Raw genomic sequence first — 11,806 nt, 5'->3', positions numbered from 1 at the left:
CTTGAGGCTCATCGGCAGGCTATTGAGGACGAAATACAACAAATGCTGAAGTTAGGGGTGATAGAACCATCACGCACCCCGTGGTCCAGCCCGATCATGATGGTCCCGAAACCGGACGGCACCCTCCGTTTCTGCAATGACTTCCGCTGTCTCAATGAGATCTCCGAGTTCAACGGATACCCCATGCCTCGGGTGGATGAGTTGTTGGACCAACTGGGAAGGGCCCGGTATATCTCGACGTTGGACCACACCAAAGGTTACTGGCAGGTACCCCTCTCTGATAATGCCAAACCTAAGACTGCTTTTTCCACCTCCAGTGGCCACTGGCAGTACCGGACCCTTTCCTTCGGCCTTCACGAAGCACCAGCCACGTTCCAGCGGATGATGGACATTCAATTGCGGCCCCATCAGTCTTATGCCGCCGCTTACCTGGATGACATGTAATCCATTCCGAGGCATGGGAGGACCACCTGGACCGGTTACGGAGGGTGCTTTCGGAGCTACGGAAGGCTGGGCTCACCGCCAACCCTCGCAAATGCCACCTTGCCCTCTCCGAGGCGAAGTACCTAGGGTTAATAGTATCGGGGGTTAATTCGACCGCAGGAGAAGAAGGTGGAGGCGGTACGGTCCGCCCCAAGGCCCGAGACCAAAACCCAGGTACGAGCCTTTCTAGGGTTGGCGGGATATTATCGCAGCCGGAAAAGGTACTGTGGACACCAGCAGCGGAGGAAGCCTTCCAGAAGGTAAAAGGGGTCCTCACCTCGGAACCAGTCCTCCGAGCCCCGGACTTTAGCTGCCCCTTCCTGCTGCAGACAGATGCCTCCGACACAGGACTGGGAGCGGTCCTGTCACAGATCCAGGAAGGTGAGGAGCATCCTGTCATTTACATTAACAGGAAGCTGACCCCGGCCGAGAGAAACTACGCGGCGGTGGAGGAGGCGGCCCTGGCCGTCAAGTGGGCAGTCCTGGAGCTGCGGTACTACCTCCTGGGCCGGAAGTTCACCCTGGTCACTGACCACGCACCCCTTCAGTGGATGGCCCGTGCCAAGGACACCAATGCCAGGGTGACCCGATGGTTCCTCGCACTCCAGGACTTCCACTTCATTGTGCGTCATCGGGCTGGAGCCGCGAACGCCAACGCTGACGGCCTCTCTCGGATCTGGGCAGCTTTCACAGGTCTGTCAGGGGTCACTCCCCACCCACCCCCTAAATTCCCCATACTGCCTAATATTATCAACAGGACCAGGACGACGCTTGGGGGGGGGTGACGAGCGTCCCGAAGGATCATCAGCGTCGCCCTGGAAACAAGCGAGGAACACCTGCACATCCTCATCACAGGCTGATCGGTCACATCTGCGGCTCATCAGAAGGTGGGTAGATAAGCCACGCAAGCCCCACACACAGGGAGAGGACTCCATGAGACCAAGCACTAACTCTCCATTTCATTTCTTACACAGACAGCAGTGTGTGACCGACCAGCCCCCCCTCGGACAGTACACGGACTCACAGCACTGGGAAAGGAGGAAGAGAGCACACACCGCACTGGAGTACTCCCAAGGACCTTTCCCCCTTCCTTGCACTTCACACCGCCTCAATAAAGCCACCCTTCAGGGCCTTTAACCTGCCTTTCTTGTCGTGTGATTCCTCACCCCCAGTTACAATATATATATATTATAAAACTGACATACGGTTGCTATATATATATAAAAAAAAATACAGATATTATTAAAGTGTATATAAAAATTTTGGGATTTTGTAAACTTCATCTACCCAGAGAATGTACATACTCTGTTTAAATTATATTTCACATTTATAGGTAACTTTTATGGCAATAAAAGTCTCTTTATGAAGAGCAATATATGTCTCATACTATTACATTTCCAGTCATACTTCAAGTCTTAAAAGTGTATTTTATATACTGTATTTAGTATAAAAAAGACTGTACTTGCAAAAACTATTATATTATTAAATAAAAGGCCACAAAGTGTACTCCCCACTTTTCTTAACACTTGAGTAAAAAAAAATTTAAAAGTACATTAATTCAAACACTACAATATCCAGTAAAGCAGGGTTTATCAGTGTATTTAATGCTGACCTCATCCATTCATAGAACACTCTTACTTCATTATTTGTTCCTAGAATTGTCAGTGGAGATAAGACTGATAACACTTTGCACATTGAGTGTATGTGTATGTTTGACACGTGATCCTGTGTCTCCACATCGCTATAAAAGAGCAAAAGCTCAGATTCCAGCAGGCATTTCAGAGCAGCCAGACAGCACTGAAACTACATCCCAAAACCACAGATCCAAGATGAAGGCCTGGTTCGTTCTGTTCCTGCTGCTGCCTCTCTGCATGGGTAAGTCATTTCACATTGTTTGCTATCACTGTTGGAGGTTTTTACTTTGAAATTGTAAGTGGTGAATCCTTGCTGAGAACATCTGAAGTGTTGTCAATTTAAAAAATACTTACATATGTTTATTTTTACTTTCAAAGAAGAGGATTTTTGACAATTTTCTATACGGCGATTTTAATAAAAAATTGCAATTGTATTCACAAAAATAAAAAAAAAATTGTAATCACAAATGTTTAAAACAAACAAATAATAATTTTGCTAATACTACAGAAATTTGAGAGATACACTACCATTCAAAGTTTTAAATATTTTTGGTGTTTTTAAAAGAAGTCTCTCATGCTCACTAAGGTTATATTTGATCAAAAATTCTATAAAATCTGTAATATTGTGAACTTATTGCAATTTGAAATAACTATATTCTATTTGAATATATTTAAAATTGTAATTTATTCCTGTGATGCAAAGCTGAATTTTCAGTATCATTCTAATGTTAATTTGGTGCTCTAGAAACATTTCTTATTATAAATGTTTAAAACAGCTGTGCTGTTTCATATTTTTGTGGAAACTGTTAAAAACAAATTCGACAGGGTTTTCTGATGAATAGAAAGTTCAAATGAACAAATGCCTTTACCGTCACTTTTGATACATTGTTTGCATCTTTGCTGAATTAAAATATTAATTTCTTCACAAATAAAAAATCTTACCAACCCCAAACCTTTTAACAGTATTGCAATTTATGTTTAAAAATCGATGTACCTTTTCTGAAATCCTTCATAACACCATTGTATTTTTTTTTTACCATTGTGTTCAGCGGATCATTACATTGAGTGCTATGGTGAAGACTTTCTGATGGTGAGGAACATGGTTCTGCAGTGCAGGAGTAAAGTTCCTCAGGCCTGCTACACCAGAGGTAAATGAGTGCACAGCACAGTCAACTGAGACTCAAGGGCAGCTTCGGGGCAGTATAAACACTGCATGTTTGTGCATTGCACAAACATTGGAATCAGATAAAAACAATTTCAAAGGACACTGTAACGATTTCATAACAGTGATAAGCTGTTGATACAACAGCTGTATTTGTGATCAGGGTATTGAGACATTTTTGTAATCTTACACATACCAACAGTACTAACACAGCGTCATGGTGGAATGGTAAAAGTAGTGGATGAACAGAGATAAAAAAAGCTGTTGTATTTTAAATAAAAGCACCTTGAAGTACCTTACCTTAGTATCCTGTTATGGGTAACATAACTATATTATATAAATAACAGATATTGAAAATATACTATACATTTAATGTACTAAATTATAACTTCATTACAAATGTGTAATTGCTAATAATTTTAAATACATGCAAGTTTCAATAGAAATTACATTAAAGTATATTGTAGTTTACCACAAATGACTGTCAGTAGTTATGAAATTACATATAAAGATGTACTAAAGTCCTATACTGCAGTAGGAGATTTGAACACCTCGTACACATTGAGGCTGTGATAACTGATCTGATATTTCTCCAACAGCAACTGGAGAGAAGGGCTGTGTCAGCGAGGTATTCTGTCAAAGGAAAGGCTGGAAATGTTGTCATGAAAACAAGTGCAACGCTTGATCCTCACACAGAGTCTGCTAACAGCCAGCTTCATTTATGCTTCAGTCATCTTTGCTTTCATTTTACACTCTGACACCAATACAATTTTATATTGTGACACCAATATCTTCAAATAAAAAAAGTAACTTTCTGTAATCAGCCTGTGATTTTGTGCTTTCACTTGGCCATGTTGCCCATGGTTTATCAGATAGCACGTTACACCAAGAAGAAAAACTTTGGTCTGGCCGGTTATTTATTTGCACAGCAAAATTGCCTGTTCTCTGCTAAGTCAGGAAACGTCTCTCTCAGTGAGGTGCTCTGTCGGTTACACCACAACATAACCTTACTATCTAACACAGACGGTTGAAATCAATAAAGAACATAAACATCATTCAAGGGCAGCAATTTTGCTTGTTTACTGGTCCAAACTTCAGAGTTTACAGATGCACCAAGTCTGAAGGGTCAAGGTTTGACTGGCACGACTCCATTAGCCCCTGCTGGTAGATTCACGACTGCACCATCTGGCAGCAAAAAACAACTTTCTTCTTTTTTCATTGACAGTCATTCAGAATTAGCTGTGTATTCTGATAAAAGTTTTTTGCAAGCAACATATTGCTACTATTTATGTTCAGTTTAGGGCGACAAAAGAATCCTACCTTCAAGAGCAGCATGTAATTGTACTACATATATATATAAATGTATATATATATGTGTGTGTGTGTGTGAGAAGTTCATTTGCAAAAAGTAAACTTTTTTTTTTTAACAATTTTCAGAAATCATGTTTTTTCCTTGTGTATCTGCAATTACATTTATAAACAGTGCTTATTTCTCTCCCGATTCAGATGAATCTGTTTAAAAAATAAATACAAAAATAAATAAATAACACTAACTAATCTACATCTTGAAATGGTTAAAGGTATGTACATTTAAACCATTTTTATTTAGTTTTTTAGATTTTGGGTGAATGATTAAGATATAGTTCATTCAGGTATTCACATTAGATAAATATGTTGAACAAATGACTCCAGGCATCGCCAAGAGACAACACAACAACATTTTTAAAATGTTTCTTTATTTTCTAAATTCTTCAGTATTTTCTGCTCATTGGCAGGAATGCATAAGAGACAGATTGGCTCAAAAAAAAAATAGGTTTTGCCTTTTCATATTTTGTTAACATCATTGAATCAATCGCATAATCAGGAACATCATTGTGGTTTTCATAACCGTCATTCTGTTTATCAGAAAAGCTTAGCTTCATCTCCTCACTTTATTCGAAGAGGAAATAATAAAACGCCCTGCAAACAGCAAAGCATTCAGAAGTCCAGAGCTGTACTCAAGCCCAACATTCCAACAAACTGTAGATACAATCACAAGCTGGGCTTTTCCATTCCCTCTCTCTCCGTGTGTATGTTTTGGAAATTAGCTCTTAAATATTAGCAGATATAAAAACACAAACAGCAGTCTCCTCAATGGTGAACAACAATACACTGACATCAACAGCTTCACTTTCGCTCAAAACACCCAAACCCTTCACTGTTACTTCTATCAACACGCTTACCATTCTTTTCAATATCAAATAACAAGGCAAATAATCTGTGACATTCAAAAAAAATAAACAAATGCTGTATGCAACGCTCCATTTGGCTAACAGGTTTCAGATAAACGAGTATGTTCTTGGAAGTGACAGGTCTATAGAAAAGCCCTGGAGTCTCCAAACTGAGAAATATCCATGTAGACAAAACCCGACCACAGTGCGACAAATCCTAAAATCTGAACTCATGCCACAAGGCCACTATACTTGCAGGAGAACAGTCCCCCAGCTTTTTTCTTGGATGAAAACATATGGAATCATTGCCCTTGCATTTCAGAGAACCTACCTACCCCCCAAAAATTGCTATTTACATACAGGTACAACAATATATACACAATAAAGCCAGCCCTGAATGCAACAACAAAGATCTGTGAAAGATCGACATCCTCGTTTGCAACTTGTGTAAAACTTCTGAGCGTTGCCCTTTTGATATCAATGGTATCCTGAAGTTTTTAAGAGTTCAGTATTATGATCCTCAAGTCACACTTAAGAATGTCTGAATGCCATTAAATTAGATGCAATAATATGAATGAGCTTTTCAAATTTCACTTTTCTGAGCCATTTGTCAAATTTGATTGCTGGTGTTTTTTTTAGTTGTGTCATTTTTCCTCAAGTTCACGTGTAGAGTATCACAACTATTGCATTCATTTTGAACACTTTTTGTGAAATGTCGTGCTTTAAAAGTCTGCTTGTACTATGTTTCTGGAATGTAAATGCTACTTGCATTTACTTGTCACTTTAATATCTAATTCTAAGAAATTCATACATTTTTAAGTGTGGCTAAAGTTTCCTACTGTATAGAACAAGACAAAAACATCAAACATGGAAGTTTGCGGAAAACCTAACTAAGGCAATCTCAGTGAAAACCTTCCAACTTGCTTAACAGGAACAGTCCATAAAGCATACATAAAAAGGTATAAAAGTTAACTGCAGACCAGCTGAGGGGCGTTCATCTCAACACAGTCAACAGCGCAAACATTGCATAAATGCACCAACACCACGAAAACAATCAGGTATTATTCCATCTACCTATCTAAACACTGCTAAATCCATCTAATCCAATATTACATCCATTTCATGCACTTAAAAATCACCTGGATCAGACATATGAATTTGAGACAGTTGGGTAAAATACTTAGTATCTGAATCCTGATGCTTATTATGATACACACTACAGAAGATTGTCATTCTTTCACAATTTAAAAAAAAGGAAGAAAAGCCAAATTACTGTAAATGTGTATTTGAATCAGGCTTCTCAATACCATATGTTAATACAGCATTGCATCTGAGCGTGTAAACCATGCTTTCTCATGCCTTTGTACACAGAGACCGCACATACAATGCGTTTTAATATTCTGCATTGGTTTAATATATAGAGGTTGCCTTCACAAGCTGTTTTGATGTCTCTTCTGGTGTAATATTGATGATTTAGGTTCCCATTCATCAAGCAGTACTGGAGGGAATCTCTCTCAGCAGTTGCTCTCTTGTGTTCCTCTGATATTGATACATTTTCGAGAAAAGAATCGCTTCATCTCAAGAAATCAACGCCTCCAAATGCTGTTTAGACTTCATTGAGCTTCTTTTTCTTCCATATCTCCATGCATTGTTGAGGGAAACACACAAAGGCTTGGGAGAGCATCCTCTTACAAAAAAAGTACTATGGCAGTACCATGGAACAGTACCATGGTATCATATGGTAATAGCAAACTATATTTCAATGCTTTTTGACTGAGTCTGGTTTCTGCCAAGGTTTTTTTTTTCTCCATTCTGTCACCGATGGAGTTTTGGTTCCTTGGCGCTGTCGCCTCTGGCTTGCTTAGTTTGGGAAACTTCATTTCCAGCGATATAGTCGACCTGATTGCACAGATACTATTTAAACTGAACTGAGCTGGACGATGACATCACTGAATTCAATAATGAAATGCCTTTAACTGAAAATTGAGTGTTTAGTCTGGCCATTTTACATTATTGACACACTATTTTCCTTTTTTGATATTGTGCAGTTGCTTTGACACAATTTGCATTGTTAAAAGCGCTCTATAAATAAAGGTGACTTGACATTCTCGTGTTTGTTCACAACGGAAAAACATAAGTTGGGGGAAGAAAAAAATATATTTTAGAGTTTTACGAGCAAACACAAAGTTTCTCAGGGGAACAAAATAGTTTTGGGAGAAAACGCAAATGTTTTGCTAATGAATGCAAATTTTCTCGGGAGAATGCAATATTTTTAGATACAAATGTTTCATAAGAAAACACAACGTTTTTCATCAGAACAGTAGTTTTGCGAGAAACAAAAAATTGCCCAAATTACCTAAATTAGACCAATATGGTACAAATTATATTATGCTATTATTATGGTACATTCTGGTACTGCTTTTGTAAGCGTTACAAAAATGAGTGGGAAAAAAAACTATTTCATCCATTGACTTTCTTTCTCTTTTGGACTCTCTCTCCAAAAAGAGTGATCCTGAGAAAATGTGAGGGAGAGAGGGGGAGGGCGATTACCCTTCAGCGGAATGAAAGAAGCGGCGACTCGCACGCACATACACACTCACATTTAAGACTCGTTTAATCTTTCGTTTCTCTCATTCGATAAAAAACTAGAACATCTCAGTCCAATGAACAATATGAAAAATGTCCCAAAATGAAACCTAAAAACAATGCAGTCTCAGTGAGAAGAGTTATTTGGATGCAAGGTTAAAACGGATGGTATGAATACAGAGGAGGTTCTCCAGTCCAACAGAGGAAACTGAGGGAGATGTGAGGGTGGTATGGCATCTTTAGACAGGTGGATGAGACTGAATTTCTTTTTTTTTTTTTATAAAAAATAGCTCGGCTATCGCCATGCAGACCCCATTTTGAGGCAGGTCAGGCTTGTGTGAGTGTGTGTTACTTGTGTTTGTACTGAATGAAGTACTCTGCAGTTTATGGCTGTTCTTCTGTAAAGCGGCATAATTGTGACGAGTTGAAATTCAATGTGTCCATTACCATGGTGACCTGCAGAAGCAGCTTGAATTGTTGAGGTCCTTGAGTCCGACCAATGAACCAGGGGCACCTGCCTGGTGTCACCAGATATACAAGTCCTGTAGTTTTTGGCTCAGGGACAGATGCTATGCAAGCACGCAAATCAGCTTTACATGCAGTCCTCCACCAATGTTCACAGAGGGCGAGAGAATACAAATGAACATCATGTGATATGTTTTTAAGCTTTACTCATTTAAAGGGATAGTTCACCCAAAAAAATTAACATTGTTTACTCAACGTCATGTTGTTCCAGACCTGTATGACCTTTTGCACAACAAATAAAATTATATTTTGAAGAATAAAAGTCAAAGGAGTCCAACGCTGATTTAGACACAATTGACTTTTGTTCTTAGAACAAAAACAGTCAAATGATTTTTGAAAGATCCTTGAAAAATCCTCAAAAGATCCTTGAAAGATTTTTGACAGATCTTCAACAGGTCTTCTAAAGATCCTTGAAAGATTTTTGAAAGATCATCTAAAGATTGCTAAAACATCTTCAAAAGATCCTCAAAAGATCTTTGAAACATCTTCAAAACATTTATGAAATATTTGTGTTCCACATAAGAAAGTCAGTCATACAGGTCTGGAATGACATGAGGATGAGTAAATAAAAAAGAACACTCATTTTTGGGTGAGGAAAGTGTGGAAAAGGTTCTGTAATTCAACTTAATTCACCCTTAGTTACTGATCCTTAATCAATAAGTATATTGATGTATATAACAAATGCCAATTGATTGAAAGCATTTGTCCATTTTATGTCGTATTTTATCCATTTGTCCATTTATATGAAGATGCATGTTGTTTGTAAAACTGGTAATTTGTAAATTCTCTTTTCTAATGTATCACCGTTACTGATGTGTCTATGCATGTGTGTATTAGTGTTTGTGTGGTAGTGTGTGTGTGTGTGTCAGTGTAAACTCGTATGTGTTCTAAATCTTTCCAAAGGTTTTTAATTACACATTCCAAATCTCTCACCATCCAACCCAAACCAATGCCTCCACAATCACATCTACCGAATGTCAACATAACAACAAACTAAGACATGAAACCAAAAGAAAATCTTGAAAAGGATAAAAACTGACGAGACCCTGCTTTTGTAATCCGACAGGAAGGCTGCAGTGACATGCTGGTGCCTTTGGGCGGGCTATTGAGCAGGCGAGAGAAGGGGTCGGGCCGCCTTATAAGGGAGGGTTAAAGGTTGTGCCCTCATCACTGGGTGTGGCCGTATCGTCGCTAGGCTCTAGGCTGTCCTTGGGGCTCAGGGTGCTGTCGGTTGGGGGCGTGGCATCATCCGAAGGGGGCGGGGTTTCAGGAGAGCCGTCCTGCTGTCCATTAGGAGTAACCGTGTGCAGGGGTTCGGGGGGAGTGGGAGGGGGAGTGTTGGTGTCGGTTTGGGTGCTGAGGGGAAGCGAGGCTGGCACCGGCAAGGGCTCAGTAGGAGTGTGGGGGACGCTGGGTACCGACGGCAGGGTGCGAGGGGTAGAGTTGTGAAGCAGGGAATCGCCCAGGCCCAAGCTGGAGTCGCTGTGCACCAAGGATGAGGTCTTCTCCACCAGACGCCACTGCATGATGCTCATGTCCTTGCCGCCCGTTGAAATCAGGTGACTGTCTCTGTGCATGAAGCTCACATTTGTCACATGACTGCTGTGGGCGCTGTACTTGTGGCTTGGGGCCTGCAATTAAATAATAAAATCAGTAAAACACATAAGAGAGAAAATAATATCCCCCAGGCTTCAATTACAGTTTTTGATTTGGGTGATATGACAAAAATATCATATCCAGGTACAAGTAATTTTATTTCACAAAGATATCACAATAGTTTTTTTTTATACATCTTTATGATATAATTTTTTTGATACCATAGAAATTGCATAATTCTTGTCACCAGTGTCAATATCACAAAAACTAATACTAGCCTAAATAATAATAATAATAAAAAAACCTCAAGCTCACTGAAGACAAGTAAACAGTATTTAACCGTTCAAGGCCTATAAGGTACCAAAAACAACTCTATGAGCACTGTCTTCACGTGTGCCCCTCTCTGATAGCACTCAGAAACAGTCTCTCAGATAAAAAAAGGTCAGTAACTGCTGAGAAACAGTCTTTCAGACAGCGCGAGCATATGATGAAATTAGTTCTTGCTGCTGCTGATTGCGTTTCAATGGCTTAAAATCACTTGTTGCAATGCTTAAAAACACGTGCAAATGATAGGTTTTTGTGGCCATGTAGCATAGCAACATTACGTGTGCATGTAACAAATTTCTACAAGCTAATCGTGTTTACCGGTATATCGCCCACCCCTAGTTGTAACTTACAATGTATAACCAAAAAAAGAAAAGAAAAAAAAAAAGTAGGATAGTGACTTGGTTCCATCCAATGATTGTTGATGGGTTGGAGTTTGCAGTCAATTGTAAGACAGGGGCAGAGTTTAAGTTGAATAAATGATTGAAGAAGTTTCACTGGTAGATCGGCTATAAGAATTATGAGGTCAAAAAACTATTTCATGCATAAATTATTCACAATAAGATCAATAACATGCATTTGGAAAATAGATGAAAATAGGATTTTCACTAAAGTTTTAAAGAACTTATAAATCATATCATTTAAAATGTACTGAATCAAATTTCTGTTCCGTATATTGAAACATGAATCAAACTGATTTATAACTGACTTCATATATCTAGCAAACAACTAATACACATGTTCTAAAATGTAAAAGTAAAGATGCTCTTTAAAATATGACAGTAAAATGACGTTACAGACCTTCGGTCTTGAGCAGGGGTACTGGAATAGGTGAACTTTACAGAAGTCATCAGCCAGAGCGAGCACCTTCCTGTTGTGAGATCGCACAAGTGCATTGATATCTGTCCCATCTGAGCCTTCCGGCCAAACACCTGTTACACAGCAAACACCAAGACACGTCAGTGCACAACAATGGTTGGAAGAAAAATGCTACCAGCTTAATAACAACATTTATCAGTAGCCTGTCAGTATCTCAGTTTGGAGCTTTTCCAGGAACAACTGATATTTCACAACATGATGGAGTGACATGTAAATTTCTGTATCATGTAGGGAGTCATTTTAGTAAATCAGTTCATTATTATTTTACAGAATGAAGTGGTTCCATTCAAAAGTAATCAGTCCCTTTTTTTTTTGTAGTTAAACAATGTTGAAAAATATGGTATGTTTTAACTTACAGTCTATACATTTTAATATACCTAAAAGTTTAATTGAATGTATCCAAATCT

At 39.1% G+C, this 11,806-nt stretch overlaps 2 protein-coding genes across 3 annotated transcripts in view; one reads left to right on the top strand and one right to left on the bottom strand.

Annotated features, from left to right (window-relative positions):
- Positions 1-2,260: 2,260 nt before the first annotated feature.
- Positions 2,261-4,099, top strand: LOC306882446 (uncharacterized protein). Its single transcript, XM_079437061.1, has 3 exons — positions 2,261-2,358; positions 3,167-3,265; positions 3,879-4,099. The coding sequence occupies exons 1-3, from the start codon at positions 2,313-2,315 to the stop codon at positions 3,962-3,964; spliced, it is 231 nt and encodes a 76-aa protein (XP_079293187.1). The 5' UTR covers positions 2,261-2,312; the 3' UTR covers positions 3,965-4,099.
- Positions 4,100-5,009: 910 nt separating this feature from the next.
- LOC306882485 (echinoderm microtubule-associated protein-like 4) overlaps positions 5,010-11,806 on the bottom strand; it is a 97,576-nt gene continuing 90,779 nt past the window's right edge. For both annotated transcript variants that reach the window (XM_079437138.1, XM_079437137.1), the window contains exons 23-24: positions 11,322-11,452; positions 5,010-10,231 (exon numbers count right to left, since the gene is read on the bottom strand). In XM_079437138.1, coding sequence (XP_079293264.1) covers positions 9,737-10,231; positions 11,322-11,452 — 626 coding nt within the window. In that variant the 3' untranslated portion in view covers positions 5,010-9,736. The remainder of the gene's footprint in view (positions 10,232-11,321; positions 11,453-11,806) is intronic.

Source organism: Barbus barbus, assembly GCF_936440315.1.
Source record: "Barbus barbus genome assembly, chromosome: 16".
NCBI classification, from domain to species: Eukaryota; Metazoa; Chordata; class Actinopteri; order Cypriniformes; family Cyprinidae; genus Barbus; species Barbus barbus.
This window is presented reverse-complemented; position numbering and strand designations above follow the sequence as displayed.